A 21,177-nucleotide genomic window follows, 5' to 3' on the forward strand; every position below is an offset into this window, starting at 1 on the left:
AACCAGGCTGTTCTCTCTTGTGCTACAGTGCCACCCTTGCTGAGCCCCTCAATGAAGCTGATGATAGCGGTGAGTGCGAGTCAGCCCCCTACATTTAGGAAAGCCTAACGTGGAAACAAGCCCTTTCAGGAACAGAGCTGATGTCCCTTGGATTCTTCCAGATTCACTTCTCAAAGTTCAGTTCCTTTGTGACCAAACTGATGTCTAATAAAGGGTCAGTCGATACAATTCCCCCTGCACAGGCACCACTGGGGTCTCTTTCCTCCACCTAATTGCCTGCTTTCACAAGATACACAGGAACTTATTACTTCAGAGCCTTTGTGCCTTCTGAGGAACATCACCGCAGCTCACCAGCAGGTTCGGAGAGCGGGACGAAAAGCACGCTCACCGACACGCGACACGGTTACACGAGTCCTGTTTTCTTAGCTGGGGTAAAAATCCAGACGTGGCTGCAGGGGAACAGACCAAGCAGCCACACGTGAGGGGAAGTGCCGGCACATTAAACTCAGAGCAACGTTACCTGGGACACTCGAGCAGGCTTTGCCCTGCTCTCTAGGGCTTGCTCTGTACATGGTAACGCTCCTGACCTTCCAACATCTGTTCAGTTTTTATACAAAAGCAAGTCAGGGCCCTGTAAGGCAGTACTACATCTCTGTTGACATTTCAGTCCCTGAGAGAGAAGCTCTCCTTTGGCTTTGTATCAGCCACCTTTGGCTATGTCAGAAATAGTGCACAGCCTGTTCTCTCAAGCAAAACCATTTGTGTGTGCAAAGGTTCCCAGCAAACAGGCAGAAGGTGGCAGCTGGAGGAAGGAGACCTGGGATCACTGCACACAATCTCACCTTTTATTATTTATCCACATTTACTGAGCACAGCCTGGCTTTAATCCATCAGTGCAAGAAACCTGCTAATATACCTACATGATTGGAGAGACCTCCCCGCATTTTATGGGTCTCTATTGCAGCAAATGTCAAGTCTCAGCAAAATGAAGCACGAGGAACCGTCTCAGGCAGCCTGGGACCTCTCTCTTGCCCATCTCCCAAGCAGCAGGTATTTGATACGGCATTAAACAAGAAACTTGAGACCTCACGTCCATGACAGCGCTTTGTGTGCGCACAGGCCCCATGTCGGCACAGGCTGGAGCAGAGTAAAGGTTCACGTTCAGTAGTGTCCAAAGTGCTTATTCTTCCTGAACAACGTGGTGCCCCGTGTGCTTGGCTTCTGCAGAACAGGAAAGTGGCCACTGGTGCAGTGCAGGGTCACCACAAAATTCCTCTAGTGCACCCCAGCCCTATCACAGCGCCTTCCCCATAGCAGCTCATGGCGCACACAGCTGGGATGAATCCCACCTCAATCACTGTGTCCAATACATTTTTCAATGGTTCTGTATTTCTAACAAGACTTCAGAAGATTTTTTGAGCCTTGGAATACTCCTGACTACACTTAGGCTCATTACTAACAGACGATGTACTGGTACTGCCAGCATCCCAGGGCCCAGAAACATTACCGAGCTTATTGAACGACGGTAACCTTACGCAGGCCACCTCTAGCACTGCTGAAGACAAAAGCTCTCAGCTGTTCCTGCTAATATGGCTTGGGGCAGCATGTCTACAGCATAAAGATCACCAGAATGCTTGCAGTCACTCTTGCTGGCACTCTCTAAGAGAGAATCCAGGGAACAAATAATTGAAGAAAATCTTCTCCATTTCCACATGAAGCATTCAGACCAGGTAAGGACTGAAACACACTCCCCAGACAGAAAGCTGGAATGATCACTGTGCACACGCTAACCTGTTCAGGAGTCAAAAAAATAGAATATAAATCTCATGATCTGCATTAACCAATGCTAAATTCCTTCTCAGAAGGGAACGAGGTACATGCAAACACACCAAAAGCCTGCAGATGTAGCGGATGTTGTTCAGAGCTCCCAGTCCCCCAATAAAGGACCAGCATAATAATGCTTTACTAACAGACTGAACCAAGTAACCCTTATCTCTCTGTTACACAGCTCAGTGGAGTAACCCAGCAGACGATCTGCTCCGAAAAATAAAACCAGTCCTTGCGGGCAGCAAACACAGCCTGATAAACCGAGTGGGAGAGAATGCAGAGGCAGATGGGCGGAGGTAATCGGAAATGACAGAAAGATAAGCAGGCAGAGGGCGAGCAGAGAGCTTGAAGGACGGAGGCAGAAGAGCTGAGATTTTACAGAGTACAGATATTTGAAAAGTTAAATCAACAGCTTTCCAACAGCATTATTTTAAAAATCATTCCCCCTAATACATGCAGGGAGCCAGCTGCTTGCAAAATGACCTTTAAACCCTACCTACCTTACCTTATTAGAGCAATTCGGAGCTGGAGGTTGGCTGATCCTGAAATCCACTTACGCAGGACAAACAGGCATTCAGCAGGGACAAAGAGCGAACACATTGTCAAAATAATTTCGTCAGCATTGCTGGACACATTCAGGCTAAACCCAGCAGAGCAGCACTCTTCTCCAGCTTCAGAAACAACGAAACACACAGGATGCTGCAACACCACCCTGACTCAAGACTTCGCTACCTGCTTCCCTCGCGTTACAAAGGAAACAAATCCTAATCCTAGCAGTGCTGGTTTTCTGGACAGTTTCTGTGAATGCTGACAGAGGTCTAAGAGCCTTTCCCCAACCCTTAAAGGCCTCCCAGAGGCCTCTAACCAAAAAAGAGGTTAGAACCTGAAATGTTTCTTGCCAACAGATCAGCGTAGTGGCAGCAGAGCTACCTCTATTACTATATGCACATTGCTGTAAGGTGCTCTCTGTGACACATCCTGCTCCTGTACCCACAGCCCTGAAGTCCAGTAACATTACTTCACCTCTCCTGAGAAGGTCTAGCTAGGACTGATGGCTTGAAAGTGCTTTGGAAGCACTCCAAGCATAGCAGGTAACACCTCCAGGCAAGGAGGCCTGTTGGGCACAAAGACAGAGCCACAAAGAGATGAAATCCACAATTAACGCAGGCAGGATTCCCAAGGAACTCTCCCCACTAAGTTTAGGTTTTGTAACAGATGAATGTTCCCCAGCCCTGGGCAGAGATTCTCTGGGAGAACAAATGCAAGCAAGCAGCATCAGAACAACTTCCCTAGGCCTTCTTTTCTCATCCAAGCTATGGCACGTCAAAGGAGGATCGGCATCCTACTACTAAGAGGGCTCATGGGGTGCTCATTACCTTCCCACGTTCTCCTTGGCACTGCAAAGGTCTAGGTAGAGCAGTCTTGCTTGCTTGGTAGTAACTCTTCCACTTGATGAGGACCAGTGCCACCAGAATAACCCCTGTACACGCTATCCACACAGACAAATCCAACGGATTGGGGAAAGCAGCAAATCCCATTAGTCCTCAAGGTATTCAGCCCCAAGAGCTGCTAATAAAACAGCTGATGGATGGTGTGTGAGAACTGCGGGCTGCGTGAAGCAGGAGACCTTCTTGCATGGACTAAGACCAACAACAAGCATAACAAATCTTTGGTTTCCCCAGTTTGTCATGAAGGCTTTGGCATCGCGGATACAATTTCCCAAGTTATAGCCAAGTTGTCAGAGAATGGATGTAACATTAGCACCAAGTTATGGAAGTCAGGGCAGTTCTGGAACTTCCTGGGAGTCTGAAGGCATTTGACCGTTGACCTTGTGCTTCTAACCAGCAGTCGCTATCGACAGCAATTTTTGTGGATCTGTTTCAATCTAACTTCAGCAGCAAAACACGCAGTTTAAAAATTGGAAATCAACTTCTTTCTGTCCAAGACTGCTTGGTCATCAGTCTCCCAGAATTAATCTGAGTAAGAATTTCCACTTCCAACTTGCCAACACAGTGCTACAAATCTTTTGTGAAAAAATCTGGCATTAAAACAGCATGATGTATCACAACACTCTCGCACCCCCGAGCAACTATTTCCCATAGTAGATAAGCCTGGCTGCAAACAGGCTACAGTTCTCAGGAAAACACCTCCTAATACGCCATACAGAGAACCCAGAACCTGGGAAACCTCTTAGATGAAGTAGATCCACGTAGGTCCCATTAATTGAAGCTAATAAAGAAATAATTTTAAAAGAGAGAACGATAAACGAGATTTTGATTTCCCAACTTCAAATGCCTGTTTTCAGATTCACCCTCCCAAAGACCACACCACGTAAAGTCAGCTCTGACTTCTGTTCCTCACTGGCCAGCTCTTACGGTATTTTTTACTGCAGAATATTTTTCAGGCTGCTTTCAAACAGATTCAGGCAAACTAACTTTTAAATCAGAAAGAGCTATAGCACAGACCACATTTTAAACGTAATGAGATGCCATCTAGTCCAACTCCAGAAACTGTAATGATGTTCTGACTTCTTTCCCTCTTTTAACAGCTTCCTTCAAAACCATCTGTGAAACATGCACATTTAGATTAACTTTACCTGTAAGTATATCTGAGATCGGAATCATTAAGTGAGAAATTAGACCCAAAGGCAATTCTGCCTCACTACAATGATGTCAAAAAATAAACAAAAAGACAAAAAAGCAAAAAACAGAGCCAAAATAAATAAATGCAGACTGTGAGTTAGACTGTCAGACAATGGATTGTTTTGGAGGAGAGAAACGGGGTCAGGCAGTCTTCCTTCCAGACCAGGCAAAGCCTACAAGAACTTGAGAGAAAAATGTCGGAGGGTATGGACAAAATACCTCTAGAAGAGGAGCCTTGAAGCACGGCCAACTGAGCAAAATAAAGTTTTAAGCTTATCTGTGCTCTTGTTTTCTACGAAAATGGCAAACTCCAGAATGTGTCGTGTTTGGGCTTTATTTTTTATGTTTGGGCAAACAGCAGAGAGAGAAGGTAGTTGGGTTAATAAGTGCTGACAATATGCCAAGCTGTGAGGAACATCAGGGCTTTGTGAAGTGCTGAGATACAGAGCAAATAAAGAACTTATGCCTCCAGTTTCATGAATACCGGGTATATGCAGCAGCCATTTCCATTTTAAGTAGGCCAGCATTTTATTCTGGGACATGCCTCATATATTAAGATGGCGGTTTATGTCCTTTCAGGCAGCTCTGTATTTTTAGTTTATCAACTGATGAACTCAGGGGATAGGAAACGTGTAAGGACCAAAGACTCACCGGAACCAGGAATCGCTGCCTTGAAAAAAAATCAAAACAATAACCATTTCTATCCTTTATAAATAGAAGCAAAATATGGATCATTTTCACCTTTGCAAATAACAGGTCAGGGGATGCTCGGGTACAGTTAATCCAGCGCCGCTCTCCTCTGTGTTTACGACTAAATAAACAGCAGCTGCCTGCAGCTTGCGGCCTCTCCACCGATTCCCTTGTGGGGGCCATTTATTGAGTCATAAACTCCTCCGATAGTGTTATCACCACAGCATTTGCACAAATAAAGGTTGGGAGAGAGAAAGATTAAAAAAGAGAATTGACTTTACAGAGAAAGCAAGAAAAACACTTTACAGATATGTTTGCTTTGAACAAGGACAGACAGACGAGAGGCAGGGCAGGCAAATACCTGGCTGAGGATGGCTGCGTGCATCACGCTCCTGATCTGAACACAGATTTATCTCAAACCACAAAGTTGGATTTCAGAAAGCTCAAACAACCCTAGAGCCTTCCAAGTTAGATATACTGTATTGAAAGCAGCATACCTTGTGATATATTTGTATCTTCTCTACCAGACTCTGACAGCTAGGATCTACCTCTGCAGAACCTCAGGGAGGGAGGCAGAATCCCAGCATTTCTCAGTATACCTGGTCAAAGTTCCCCCAGGCATGCACACTGACCACTGACCTCTACATAAAACAATCTACAAAGCATTCTGCAACCCAACAGAATGGCAACAGCTCTATACATGAGTCTAACGATACCTGCTGGTCAGAGACACCTGCCCGCGGCACCCAATGCCTCCTGGAGTTGATTATCTTCAGCAGAGATTTGAGGTCTGGAAACAGCAGTTCCCAGCACACCACACTCCAGCGGGATCCAAAAAGCTTGAGCAGAACTGCTCCAGCAGGCTGGGATGCTGCACGGCTATCTGCTGCATCTGCTCAGTAACGGCAACCTAGGTCACTGCCCACGGAGCAGAAGTAAACTTGAGGCAGAGTTGCAATGCTCTGTGTGTTAAACGGGCCTTCACAGGGATCGCTTGGAAAAGTAAGAGCAGTAAATTGACCACATTACTTTTTATTACAGCCAAGGGTAAAGGAGAATGCAGCAGACTCAAGGTTACGTTACAAGGCTACCTCCGCTGGAATCCGGGCAGTGTTTTGCACGGGCTTGTTTGCATAGCAGAGTGACTCACAGCAAACGAGGGCGAATTTTCCCGTCCTGCCATTACCAACCAAGACCGTTCACATACAGCGAAGTTGCTGCACAATAAACTCGCTCGCCAGTTTATTGCATTGTAATTTCCTTATGTAGACAAGCCCTAAAGCCTTGATAGAAGTAGGTTTACCTTTGTCTGTTATGAATAGCAGGCTTGTGAGAAGCTGGATGTAGAACAGGGAGAAAGAGAGCGGAATTATGAAGGGCTCCCAGCTCAATGTGTACCCCTCCTATTGACAAGGGAATACATGTGTCTGACTATGCAGCTCTTTATAACTTGGTTTGGCCAGGAGCTAGAGCGCAAAATATTTCACCTTGGTCCCTCTGTGAAAGACAGGCACCTAGAGACATTAAGAGAACACCTGGGAAAAAAAAGGGCTACATGCTCTTTACCAGCAGACATTTCTTCGCACGCAGTTGCGAGAAGCAGCACTCTTCAAAATCGCACACCGCGTTAATACGTGGTCACCAGAGGCCACAGTTTTCAAGTGGCAGCTGGTCGGAGATTCCCTTGTATAGCCACCAATTACATAACAAATTAGCTAAGTAAAATTCTATGGAAATTCAGATTTGCCTGCTGGTGTGAAGAGGACGTAGAGGAAGCAGAAGGGGGTCACAAATATTCTGAAAAGCTCGCATGTGAGCGCGCATTCGCAGGGTGGGGGAGCAATTCAGTAACAGGGCTCTGACTTCAAAAAAATAATTTGTTTTTCCCTTCCATCTGGGCTCAAAATAAGAAATTACGCAGATTTCCACTGCCCACTCTCCTTTTTCCTTCCACACCCTCTTCTCATTGGCACAAGATAAAACCTCGGGGAAACAGCAGCAGCAATTTTCAATTCTCATTATCTAGCGGCAGCAGTAGCTCTTGGTGAAACTTGCGGTCAATAAACTACAGGCAATTTTAAAAGACACAATGGGAACTGCCCCTCCCACAGCTGTCCCATTATCCCAGCTTTTATTAGATTTAAAACCAGCGATTCTTAGGCTGTAGCTGAAGTTCTGCAGAGCCACGAAAACAGACCACCAGAAAAGATAAAACACTCCTAAATTAAACAGGAGACATTACAGTAACGTCCTCTAAAGTCAGAGGGCTTTGACATAAGCAAAGCTCAGGATGCAGAAAGCAACCCAGAGCCCACGCGGGCTGCTGCTGCTGCAGCGAGCCCGTGATGACACAAGCAAAATTTAACATTCAGGAGAGCAAAACCGGCAAAGCTAGTGAGCAGGGTACACAGAGCACGTCGCGAGCGTGCTAGCTACATCCAGGAGAGGATCCTGCTCCCCTAAGTAACATCCAACTGTACGTGTTAACTTTGGAGTTCATGGGCTGGGTATGCCTCCTACACAGCAGAGAGAAATACTCACCCGAGGATGGCAATTCAGCTGGCCTATTTTACATGACTGTTTTAGGACCAGACGCACCGTGCTCTAGCTGTGCCTCTTTCTCTCCCTTGACTGCAAAAGAAGCCCAGATGACCACATACAAACCAGGTAACACCATTTACGTCTCTATCCTGCACTACGGTACGTAGTAACCTGCTCCAGTGCGAGGGCCTCCACAGGAAATGGGAGCAGAAAATAGATTTCCAAACTCCTGAAATTATTTCCCGATCTATCCGTCCGTGGGGCTGAGGTAATTGAGGGTGCATCTCACCTCCTGGACCAGAAGCGCGCGTAGCAATAGGCAAAGGGAAATGGGTGCCCAAAGGAATGGTCTCGGAGCAGCACAGTACGGGGGAAGATGCAAGGAATTACAGTAATCCGCTGTAAACTGTAATTTTCAGCCTAGAAATCTAGAGCTTGCTTTCTGTGCGTCTAATGTATACCATGCCTTGGAGACATTTAACCAGCCATCAAAAAGAACTTGCAGAGAACCAGATGCTTCATTAAAGAATATTCACCAAGCCTTATAAAACCTTTAGTAAGAAGCAGAAGAACAAATCACCAGCATGCAAGTGAGCTAAGTCCCGCATCCAGCTTTGATTACAACATCCTCTATACTGGCAAACATATCATGTTTAAAAAAAAAAGGAAAAGAAAAAAATATCAAGAGATTCTGACCCTTCTTTCCCACATTCCTCCAACCCGAATTTCCTGAATGAGGAATGCGTGAGACAGAAAGCCATTTGGTAGAAGATGCTAATTTAAACTTAAAGAAAAATAACAGCTTAAATGGGGAAGGGAGGAGGGAGTTTTATAGTCCTTCATGAAAAAACACAACAGCTTGTGATCATTACATATATATCTCACGAGTCAGAGGACTCGGTAAGAGCAGTAAGGCAAATTGTCAGGGCTCGAGCTGTCCTGGGATAAAGGGAACTACAGAACATGTATTTCCTCGCACAAGTCTTTTGGAATTTGCACATGCAGAGCCTTTTAGTGCCTATATCTAGCTGCAAGGTTTAGTTACCTGTGCCTTAGTATCTCTAGCCCCTTCTTAAAGCAGGGCAAGGAGATTCCCTGTCATAATCTACACAGCAAGTTCATCTCCTGTGTACTGCTCCTTCCAAGAAGTTTCCAAAAGAGTGGGGAAAAAATTTCTGAAGTTCACTGAACACTCTGGGAACCCAGACCACCCCCAGCTTTTGGTTTATACAGAAAGCATACGCCCTCCCCCCCAAAAATACAAAAATCACACAAATCCAAACAAGCTCCAAGTTAATAGGATCTTTCACTGCCCTCTGCTGTTACCAGTCATTTAGCTTCCAATTTGCTCTTTAATAATGTCGGGCTGGGGCTCAGGGCTGGCAGCATCCCAGCCCCTTTCTCAGGCGGCTTGGAGCCGCAGCTTGCAAATATGCTGAAGTTTAATGCAATCTGTCTTCTTTGGTAATCACATTCCGCCCGCACTGCATGCAATAAAGATGTATTGGTAAATGCATTTGCTAAAGATATACTCCACTGAAAAGGCTACAAGCCTGATTTACAGGAGGCAAGGAGGAAGCATCAGGTAACGGAGGCTGGCAGTAGATGCGCCAGTGCTCTGCACACAGCAACAGAGGGCACAGATTGTGCAGCAGCAAAGGCACTGCTTTACTTTAAAGCTGAGAAAGAAAAAGAAACCACACGTTTTGGGAGCTGGGGGCTTTAAAGATATCAGAGAGAAGCCCTTTCCCTGGCAGCTTTAACCTTGCTGATTTGCAGACATACAAAGACCTTCTTTGTAAACAGGAAGGAAAAAAATTCCACCAGGACTAGCAACAACATTTGGTCTAATATATCCTGACAATTTTCCCATCTCCTTCTGTCGGGCTTCTTCTGGGAGCCGGCTGGCAGCTTGTTTCATGTTATACTTAAATCAGCCATACAGCTTCCCCTCACAATGCTAATGCGACAGAGAAAGACTGCTTCGATGAGATCTCCACCTCCCCCCACCCCCTGCCTTCATATTAATAATCCCAGGAGAGGAGTCTCAGTTCTCTATTCCCAGAAGGCTCTATGCTTTCCCCAAATCCACCTTACTATAGAGTTTCAACACCCTTCAAGAATTTAAAAAAAAAAAAAAAAAGTCTGCCCTGGAGGGACAGCTGGCTGAATTCTCACATGGAGAACATCCTTTACACTCCGGACATCCCAAGCAGCAGCTTGTCTTACCATGCTCTTTTTCCAAGACTATATCCTAGTTGTAACATTCAAATACTGTTTTTTTTTTTCATTTCTCCTTCACCTGTTTTAATAGCCACAGATTTTCCAAGGTGCTGAGCAGTCACTGTCCTAAGGCATCAACAGAAGCTAGTAGGGCTCTGCATCTCTGACGGCAGAGCTGTGGCCTTGCTGGACCTCTGCACATGACAAAGAGCTTTCAGGAGCGTGCAGTTCCTTCAAGGGGCAGCAACTCTGCCCAGTAAAGCAGCTTTCCTCATGCAGCCAAGAAAGGAAGCAAGACCTCCAATTGTGAGGTCCCATAATGGGAGCGAGGATGTTTGGAGCCCGTTCAAAATGTTGCCAACACTGGCAAAATGGATTTCCCTACTGTTTGCAGAACACAGCATCCAAGAAGGCAAAACGTGGGAAAATCACTGTGGCTGACTTTGAAACCAAGGAGCATCAGCACTAATGTTTTGGTAGCAGCTCAGTACCCCAGGACCCACTGCTGGGACATACCACAGCATGACTGAGAAACGTGGAATGAATGTGAATGTGCAAAATGGATCCTGAGGAAAAATTGCCTCCTATGAACACCACAGTTTAACTATCAGATACTACAGATCTCAGAGACATTTCCCAGAAGAAAACACCATGCAAAACAAGTCAGCAAAGCCCACAAGTATATCAGGGAAGCTTTTGTTACCTTCTGAGCTGCACTAACGCAGCGCTGATACTCCTTAGCCAGTTCCGAGCATTTGAGCACTTCACATTTGTTTTCTTGGTAGCACTTCAGGATTTCAGACTGCAGACCTGCACAGACAGGATCAGTATTCCTCCTCCTGCAGGGAAAACAAGAACAGAAAGATGTGCAAAGGGGAGTTTTCACCCACTTACTACTACATTACTAGTGGCACAGTCACTACTGTTGTATTGAGAGTCACCTAGCCCTAAAAAATAAAGAAACCAGTAAAAACAGCGATCACCAAAATGGGTTAAATGACCAACAGTGCCTTTTGGCTGAAAAATCCAGAGTACTAAGCAGAAAGAAGGAACACATTCTTTCTAGGTTGGTGGGGAAGGTTCTTACCCATAGATAAAACATCATATCTCCTCTGCAGTTAGGAAAAATCAATTCCAAGAGGTTCAATGATTTCCCCAAGTCACATTGGAAATCTTTGGCAGAACTCCGGAGTCCTGGCTGGGCCTGCACTGGATCTGTTACAGGCTGACAGGGAACTGAATGGACTTGTTGAATGAGCTACCTCCACCTATCGAATTCTCATCTATTTAAACACTTGAAAAAAAACATCCAACATGGTTGGAAGCACTGTAATTCTCCTAGTGACTCGAAAAAACAGGGAATAATAGCAAGACCAGATATCTGTTTCTTTATTTCTGAAGGAAGTGGTACTCATACCCCATAAGAGGCAATGACAGCTACCCAGGAACAATTAGGGATGATGCTCTTATACCATCATGTGCCTGTGTGCATATGGCACATCATAAGAAACCGCACCGATAAAGGGAAGGTCACTGTAAAACAATACGAGCAACAATGGCACAAACACAGTGACAACAGTGTCATCAGCTGCACAGCCAGGCAGACGCAAATTGCAGGAATTTGCAGCACAATCGCGCCGGTACATTTTACCAGAGAACATATGCTTAGGTGTAGCAGCCCTCAGATGCTGCCTTCTAAACCATAAATCCAGTTAATTCCTTGCATTTCCTGCCCCAACGGGCTTAAAGAGATCTGTGCCCAAATATCAGATGCACCTCTTCTTCCCAAAGCACCTGATGCTGCAGGCAGGCACGAATGCCATGCTATGATATATTCATTTCCCCAGGAACAACAACAGGCACTCATTCAGCAGCAGTGCTTCATAATCAAGCAGGAAGAAAACATGACCTGTTCCTGGGCATGTCTCATTCTCTCAGGTGAAACAGATTTCAAAGAAACACGAAATCTTCAAGCAAGATCATTGAAAATTTTTTTGGAGAGCGCAGATATAAGTTTCCAAATCACGCTCATTTCTGTAAGGTGCTCAGGAAGGCAAGTGGAAGGAACAAAGGAAGAAAAAAGAAATTGTCCTTTCCATATCAGCAACCCCACTGCTTCCTCCAAACAGTTTGGCAGGGACATACTCCAAAGGACATTTCTTCAGTCCTCAGCCCTCCTCTGCCAACAGACACGGACAGACTGAGGCTTCTTCAGTACCAGTGTGACAGCCACACCCTAAAACACCAATATTTGGATCAGAAACCACCAAAATATGACACCGACTTCTTTTTCCACCTTACAGCTTTTAGAAGAAACTTATTCCACACACAGCCCCTAGAGGTTAGCGTGCATTTGTAATTTCTATGTTCTCTAGCAAATCACCTTTAAATCCCCTAAAAATCCATATTCCAAAAAATCTTCAAATTTTGGAATAGAAGAGAACTCAGAGGGAGCTTCAGAAACTCATAACGTTGGCATTTTGCTTTGTCACTAACTTTAATATCACTCTAATCAAATCAGCGAGACTGTGGAAACGATACCAAACAATACCAGGTCAGGAAATACCACCAAATCCCTCCATTCAATGAAGAAGTTAAGACTTTTAAAATTAGGTTTTTTACACTCAGCCATGTTAAACTGAAGGGCATTTTGTAATTTTCATGCAGAGAGCTGGGGGAAGAAAAAGGTAGAGCATGCCACAAAACGCTCTGTACTCATTGCAACAGCACGGCACAAATATCTTGGAGAAATATAGAGAAGAATGCTTGAGGTTGACATTGTCAGCATGGAGAGCCATCATAATTAAGCTACCATAATTAAGGGTTTTTCTATGTTTTCGTTCACTGTGTCTCCTGTGGCATCAGTCTGCATTACCTGGAGTAACAACAAAGGTAGGAGCCAGCTGGGGGACGGACAGCAGCACAAACTCGGTGCCCCTCTGCTCGAGGAGCCCCCTGGTAGCCAGCCCCCAGCGCAGAGGGCTATTTAAAAGCCAAGAAATGATAAAAAAAGAAGCTACCGAGCACCTGCTACTGCCTCAAGCCTACCAGAGGCAAGGGATCACTGAGCACAGAAGAGCACGTTGCCAAGCCTGCACCTCCATCAGCACTGGTACATGTGTCTTCTCACCACGCAGAGGATTTCTTGGGCGACTGAAAGGCGGGTACCCAGAGCCATAAACAATATTCACTTTGCATCAATACGTTGCTGTGTCTTCAAAATAAAATCTCCAAGTCTAGTTCTGCATCAGTTGCACCACCTTCTCAGAAGAGATTTAGAGAAACTAATCAATGCACCACGAAGTCAGCCGAGGTAATTATCAATACGAATCACACAAACCAACTTACGAGTGCATTCGTAAGTGAACTGGAAATTCAACAAAACCAGTTAAATCCTACTGCGAATGGCATTTCACTTTGAAACGGGACGCGACTGCTGCTCGGGGAGAACTGTCACCGTGCTGCACCATGCAGCGGGATCTATCAAACAAGGGGACGAGAAGTGAGGGCCAGCTCGGCACGAGGAAGCACATCCCGCAGAGTCCAGGAACACCCAAGTCATCCACGTCCAACAGAGCAGTTCCCATACCCATTTGGAGCAAAAAGGGTATTTGGACTGCTTTGGTGAGCGGTTCGGAGAAGCTTTCCTCCCAGCAGAGCAACCACTACTCCTGTCCCATCTACTGACTCAGGGACGTCACCCTCCTGCTCCCATTAAGCCTTTTATTTATTTTAGGTTGCAACCTTTGCACAGCAGTGGGAACTACAGCCCCGCACACCAGTTGCTGCCCAGCTCTACGCATCCATATCTGCAAGGAAAAGGAACTAAACACAAAAAACCTGGCGGAGCCCAGCAGCATCTAACTGCAAACATCTTTTATTATTATTTCTTAAGCAGTGATGGGAAAGGAACGTGGTGGAGAAGGGACGAGCTTTGAATACAGAAAGAGCAGAACACCAGCAAGCTTTGACCTTTCTCCTAAAACGGGGCATGGTTTTAAGCATAATATGCTCCCACCAAGAAGGTAGGCAATTAGCCTCTGTCTAAAATAAAATGCCTTGTAATTGCTGCTGCTATTATGAAAACAGATGCAAGAGGCTCGTTTATAGGAAAAAGGCAAAAGAGAAGGGCTGGGGTGGGAAGGCCAGGGGAATATACAGACAGGGAGGTAGGGGACAGTACCTCAGAAACAACTGCAGGTCATACAGAATAGGAAAGATTAAACCAGTAATGCGTGCTCTCATCTGTTTAAAGGAAGAGAAAAAGAAGAACGGATAAAAGATGACAGGCAGAAAAAGAAAAGGATGAATCTAGGAATAAAACTCATTAGCAGTGCCTGCCCCATCACAGTGGGGAAAAACCTCCGCTGCTCTGCAGCGGGACAGAAGGCGAGGTACACGGGAAGTCCGTGATTTCAGATCTTGCTCCCCCCTCCCAGTGAGGGGGCTAAATCAGGTCTGACTGCAAAAGAAGGAAGAGGTTTTCGTAAAATGAAACAAAGGGCATCCTTCTCTCTGCGATCCCTCGAGGTACGACAGAACGAGTGTGATCTCGCTGCATTTTGACACATCAAGAGTTACCAAATCCTCTCTATCGCTGCGTATTCCCTTTACTTTATTTAATAAATGAAATCTCATCAACTTATCCTTCTTCTATTATCACTGCTGACATCAATCTGATAATATTGGCTTGGCGTGGAATCGTGCTATTATATGTCCTCTTGATATTTAATTTAAGAGAAACGTCTGCAGTGGGGTGAATATGTGAAGCAAGCTTTTTATTACTGGCAGCAGTAAGGACGCTGGGAGTGAATTAGACATTCATCTTAGTCGGGGCCAATCTAGTGGCTCAGAAGAGGTTTTCTTCTTAACCCTCTCCTACCTGTTCAATAGCGGCAGGTAACTGCTGCTCCAGTCAGTAACTGCATTCATTTGTCCTGGCAAATTCATTTCTACATGGCTATAAACCCCATGAAGAAGTGCTGCGCGTCTGGGAGGTTAAAGCAAGGTTCTTCAGGAATTTCCATCATAAGCTCTGCAACAGTAGGTAGTGCGCTGGTCTAAACGTCCGCCGATTAATCAAGGAGCCACACAGCTCTCGAAGACAAACATACAACCTCATTTCAAGAGCTGATCAAGGCAGTATCACCAGGATACAGATCCCACAAGCAGGTTTCAAGCATAGCACGATGGCTACTTGCTAGTGCTGCTGACGGCTTCCCCTTTCGGGAGGAGAATTAGGGACTCGGTATGGGAATGCAAGGGGAAGCTGGAAGATGTGTATATATATGCTAGCGCTTCCACTCTGCCGAAAGATCAGGCTAGCCAAGTGAAGATACAACTTTAAAACCTTAGGACTTGGCAGTTCTTTCGACTAGTGCAAAATCAGTAGCTCCACAGTGAGCAGCGCACCGCCGCTTGGCTTTCCTGGGTAGAACAGTGATTCCAGATGGAGGTAAGAGCAAGATCCTCTTCTTACCTTTTACTCTGGGAAACCATTCAAGCTGAGAAAAAACTCAAGACTGAGATGGAAGGTATCTAAACCTAGACATTTAGATACCTCTACTCAGAACATGAAAGCCAAAGCTACACAGGGTCCCTTGCACATGCCAACTTGAGGGTAGCTAGCTCCAGCACGTAGCTGCAAGAAGCAGCCTAAATGGTGCAGCAACCTGGAATTTCCTGTGGGCTGCAAAACCCCGCAACAACTGGCTTAGCTACTTTCTGCTGCGTTATTTGACTGCAAGCAGTGTCTGAGCTAACTCGAGCAAACCGCATTAGTCACCACGGTTAGCACAGCGCAGACAACCTCGGAGGTCAGCAACGAGGTGCACGGGCAGCACAGAGCAAAGCCCAGGGCAGGCAGCAGCAGCTTCCACGTGTCAGGAAGGAAACAGAGACGTGTCAAAGAGTTGGTTAGCACGTCTGTATATCCAGGGTAGGCCACACGCATTTCAGAGTAAGCCTGGTGATGTTTTGGTCACATAAATGTGGTGTGCAGCCACGCAGTACTGTACATACACAAAAGCCGCTAAGTGGTTAACTGACCTGTAAAACTGCTTTCTCCCTTGGGTAGCAGTTGGCTCTGATGGCTCCTCTTTAACATGTCAGGAAAATAACTCCAGACAGATGCAGTACACAGCACATAGAAAGGTTCCATCCTCTCTCATTATTGCATCCTTGACATTTACAGCAGAAAATTAAACACAATTGAAGCATTTCATTCACATGTAACAAACTCATCAGCACAGAACAAACAGCCAAGAAAGCTCACTTTCATCACAGGCTCCAGGACGCGGCACTGTCACAAAGCAAACACGCCGGCCTCACCACAACCTATGGAATTCCCTGACCCTGGATGTGAGACTGATAACGTGGCTTGAATGAAAGAGGGAAGAGTCATTTGCAGCTGTTTGGCAAGAGAAGTCAGAGATGGAGGATGCCTAATAGATTACCCAAATATCTACTAAAAACTCAGTAATATTTTAGCTAGCTAATCTAGCATAGTGTAAACAAACTGCATGCCTCGTGAGAATAAACTAACCTGATCAGGAAGAAAACGCCTCTGATCAGCCTCACGGATTGAAAACCCTGCGCACCAGGCTTTGCACTGATCTGGATGGAACGCACGGGGTGTAGAAGTAACGTTGTGTAAAGGAGATAGATTAGAAGGAAAGGTGGAGCCTCGTGACAATTTCCATAATAGGGGCATCGTCTCCAAATTTCAGCTGAAGTGGTTTTATTCCGAAATCCTTCGCACACGTCCTTCCACGCTGGCTGCAGCACAACACTGCACGGTGCACTAATTCCCCTCTCCCTTTCTCCCCCCTGACAGCTGCACTTCAGTACCAGGCCACCTGATTCTCCTTTTCCCTACCTTGTCCATGGAGCTGCCTAATGAATACATATTTATGAAGTACTGTGAGTTTCTGTGTGACTCTGTGATCCTAGAAAATTTGTCACTCAAGCACTTCCCAGTCTCCTTTCCTCTTCTGACAGCTTGTTTGAAGCTGTCACACAATTCCCTGCTGCAATTTGTGCACTCGCTGCACCCTTGTCCTTTCCAGGACAGATAACTCCTTCCCTTCCAATCACGGATACTCAGAAACTGTTCTGAAATCTTCCCCCGTGTAACTAATTAGATTCTATCACCGAGACCCAAAGCTAAAACAAATATCCAATCTCAGTAGTGTCAGCAACTTGTTGTGTCACTGCACTGCTCAAACGGTTTGGCTGTCAGTGCAAACAGCCGAACCCAGCCACATTTTCTTTACGAAACAACAAAACCCCCATCCAAAACATACAGACTGAAGTGGAATATAACTAATAGTTAGCAGTTTTATATAATGTATAATTCTGAAACGTCCACAGAAGGCAACAAGTCTCTCCATTACAGTGATGAAACTGATGTAAAGCAGTAGCGACCCCTCCAGCACAGGTCCCAGCTCTGTGTCTCGCTTACCCCAACACAGCATAAACTCTCTTGTCCTCCTTCATGGTTGAACCTCATACACAAGCAGCCACTTCCCGTTTGACCAAATAAGCCTAAACGTCTTCAATTTATACTTCTTCGTACAGGTGCGGTTTCAGCCAGATTTAGCTGGCTTCCTTAGCAGCACCCCGAAAGCTGCAGGTCCTGGGGTTTGGTGGTGGCTTTAAGTCTTCTGGGGTGGATAGCAGGGAAAGCAAGACCCCACTGAACCTGCAAATCCAGTAACTAACCGTCCCTATTAGTATTCCGCACGGGACATGGCAAGTGGTTTGGAATAATGAGAGACTTTTCCCCGCAAGTGCATAATTTCAGCATACGTTTGGATGTGAATTCTTTACTGATTATGATGGCAGAATACTGAGTTATGAGAAACTGTCAGTTTGGAAGATGAAAGGAAAACTACAGCCTCTTCCCTGCCTTGCCAAGAGATCCAGAAGTTATCAGAACTGGATCTCCTGCCCACAAAGCCATGCGCCATTTTTTCCCAAAGATGCCAAGCTACTAAAAGTTGACTAGCAGAGATGAAGAGCCTAAAGTTAGCAGCAAAATGGTCTCTGGAAGCCAAGCAGGAATGAGTCAGAATCTTGTTGCTGGAAGGAGTTCTCTGAATCAGAAGGGAAGCTGGCTCAGCTCCCACAAGGCAGAAAAGCAATATAGCAAGCAATAACTGCATCTGAAAACAACACACAGTCCAACAAGTGACCCGAATAGGGATTTTCTTTCTCATGATAAAAAAACATCATCTAAAAACTGGTTAAGATCTCAGGTCAGGAAGCAAACGCATGCAGCTTATAGAATGCATTCAGCAGTGACCCTACGAATATATGGGCTGTGATAATGCTGTATGATCTCCGGGTTAGCTGGGGAACTGCCTGCTGAAAGAATGCTGGACCTGTATTCTTTTTGGTATATTAAAACCTTTCCCAAAAATATCCTTAGGTATCTGTTACGCTAATTTCATATAACCACAAGACTTGAGGGACGGACAGGTCCAGTACATTTTTCTTATGTAAGAAGATCTTGTAATGATGTCAGACTGCTAACAAAACGCTTCTTTTTAGAAGCCCTGTTACTTTTCTAAATTTTCCAGCAGTTACTTTCCTAAGATACTACTTTCCTAAGCACTGCGCTAGGTCCCTTCGTTACAGGCGTTACAGCAGACTACACAAAGGGGCACTGGTGATGGCCAAAACCACGGCTCCATTAGGATATTCAGCACTGACAGCGGCGTAACCTGCTGAAGATGTAGAGAAATCCTGGGAGGAGAACGAGGCTGCCAGCATTAGAGTTCAGGTGGGATCTGAAGCTAAACATCCACCTTATTAAAAAATCCCCTTGGTTCTGTGCGCGTGCTCTAATCTCCGAACCCGCAGTGCCCCCTGGCACCACGCTGCGCAATTTGCCGAGCACTGACTCAGCAAGATCCCCATTAAGCAGCCACTCATCCCCCCAGAGAGCGGGGTAATGGCACTTTCACAGAGGAAGCACAAAGCCTTCACGTTTGGGTTTGGGGAGAGGTTGGGATTTTTTCTTTTTTTTTTTTTTTTGGTTTTTAAATAAATATTATAATTTCGAGAAGCCCTCAGGGAACTGAAAAAGCCCTTATAGAAAATCATTTCGATAACGTGCTTTTAAATTCAGAGAAGACGTGAAACATCTCGGGTGAGTTAATGAGACCAGCGCCTACTTGGAGCTGCCCCACTGTGCCGTCAGTGGGGCTCACGGGCAGCTTCAGCCCCCAGGAGCACATCTCGGCGTGCTCTCTCCAAGGAAACAATATTCTCCCCTGAAAAGAAGTGCTACCGTCTTCCGAATGTCACTGGTTTGGGCCAAATCAGCTACAATTCTGGTTGGTGTGGTGTATGTGTGCTCCAGACGGGCAGACAGGAGATGCTTGGGCAGGCAGGAGACGCTTCCAGGACTAAGGAGGAAAAGGAAAGGATGGGAAGGAGGAAACAGCCCCAGCGAGGTGCTCTGACAGCAGGCTGAGCATCGCCTCATCTTGGGACTTCATTGCTGACGGAGCCCTTAGCCCAAAAACTGGTGGTTTCAGCGTAACCTCAGCAATTACCAAAAGCACACCAAATAAAGAAAGAAAAGACATCGAAGCCTGGTCTGGTGGCAGGGATGGTTTTTCTGTCCCTTCATAAGGGAGGGACAGACCTCAGCCTCTCAGCAGCCGGTAATATCGAGCCCCAGCACCTTCCTCCGTGCAGGCTGACCACCATGCGGTAGGGTGACCACAGCCGTCCCCGTCCTGCCGCTGTGGTTATCACCTGGGCAAGTGGAGCAGAGCAGCTCTGAGCCACAGAACAAACTATTTCTTCAAACTTCCCGCCCCAGCGCTTGCCTTCGGGCTCTGCCTGCATCCCTCCACCCCTCCGGGAGGAGCCTGACTCAGCAGCAGTGACGTTTTGCACGGAGCGTGTAATCCGGAATTGGGAACACAATTACTGCTCAAAACAGCAACACTGCCCTTGAAATCAGTTGTTAGTGAATTAATGACCGGATTGGTAGGAGCGTTACCTCAACTTTGCTTTAGGCCGCTAATTAGCAAACAAGTCATTAATTCACTGGTAACAAGTGGTTTCTCAGGCATTATTGCTACTGACATCTTTAATTCACCAGTCTTTTTGGAAAGCTTCCCCAGACAACTGTAAACCTCAATCCTTTACAAATCAGCCCCGTGCCAGTACCAGCAGCACGCTACATAACACACACGCAGGAAGACAGAGGCAGAGAAACACAGCGGGCACGAGCGTGGCTGGGCCCTTCGTTAATATTCACAATACCTCTCCTAACTGAAGCCAAGGGGAGGGATGCAGCAAAGGCACAGAGAACTTGTGGGCTTGGCTGCAGACCTGTCATTACATCTAAAACCATAATAAAATACTGTGAACCTTGGAGAAATCTCCCTTCCACCAAGGTACCCAGTGGCATACATAATTCCCAAACCGAGGGCAGCGATCTGCTTCAATTTTCCCTGCATTCACCATGATGGAGAGCTTTGAACCGAAATACTTCATGTACTCCGATGCACAAAGCATGTCTGAGTTTTGTTTTAACAGCTGCACAAATACCCGTGCTTTTGAAAACAATCTGGATCTGGCCTGCCAACAAGCCCTGATCTAAGGGTTTTATAATGGCAACATTACTGCAGAATACAAGTGCTTTCCATGTAAAAATCGATAGTAATAGAAACATCCCTAATAGACTCCATGGAGTCTTTGGCACCTCTTCCTTTGCTATTCAAGTCTTATTTTATAAGCTCCCAAGTTCTACCCACGTACCTGCGAAGAAAAACCCTTGCAGTTTTGAAAAGATGTATTAATATTTTACACCAGTTTTTCAGCACTAACAGAACTGCAATCTCAGTCCATCGGGCTGATTTATTAGTCATCCCTCAACACGCGTAAGAGGAAAGATGATATTGTGAACACTATTTTTTTTTATTAGAACATTATTTAACACTATTTTTTATTAGAACATTATTTTACTAAGTGGGCAAAAGGAAAGTCTTGTTTGAAAGCAGCAGCTTTGTAATCTTCAGGAACTGGATTTCAGAAAGAAGATACAACAGCTGGGTAAGGTATGCAATCTAATCAATTTTCAGGAATTAAAGATAAGCTGAAAAAAGGATAATCTGGCCCAAGCGGAACATTTACAAAACTTTGTTACGTGTATTTGACTTTGTTACCAAAAGCTATATTCCTAAAGTAGTAGGGGAACAATACAGCTCCTGGAAATCAATGCACTGGTAGA

General features: G+C 45.6%; 1 protein-coding gene across 3 annotated transcripts in view; it reads right to left on the reverse strand.

The window, feature by feature from the left end:
* Positions 1-21,177, reverse strand: part of CHCHD6 (coiled-coil-helix-coiled-coil-helix domain containing 6) — a 110,962-nt gene that overhangs the window by 25,172 nt on the left and 64,613 nt on the right. For all 3 annotated transcript variants that reach the window (XM_035546665.1, XM_035546666.2, XM_035546667.2), the window contains one exon: positions 10,627-10,762. In XM_035546665.1, coding sequence (XP_035402558.1) covers positions 10,627-10,762 — 136 coding nt within the window. The remainder of the gene's footprint in view (positions 1-10,626; positions 10,763-21,177) is intronic.

The sequence above is a fragment of the Cygnus atratus genome, chromosome 10 (genome assembly GCF_013377495.2).
Source record: "Cygnus atratus isolate AKBS03 ecotype Queensland, Australia chromosome 10, CAtr_DNAZoo_HiC_assembly, whole genome shotgun sequence".
In the NCBI taxonomy this organism is placed as follows: Eukaryota; Metazoa; Chordata; class Aves; order Anseriformes; family Anatidae; genus Cygnus; species Cygnus atratus.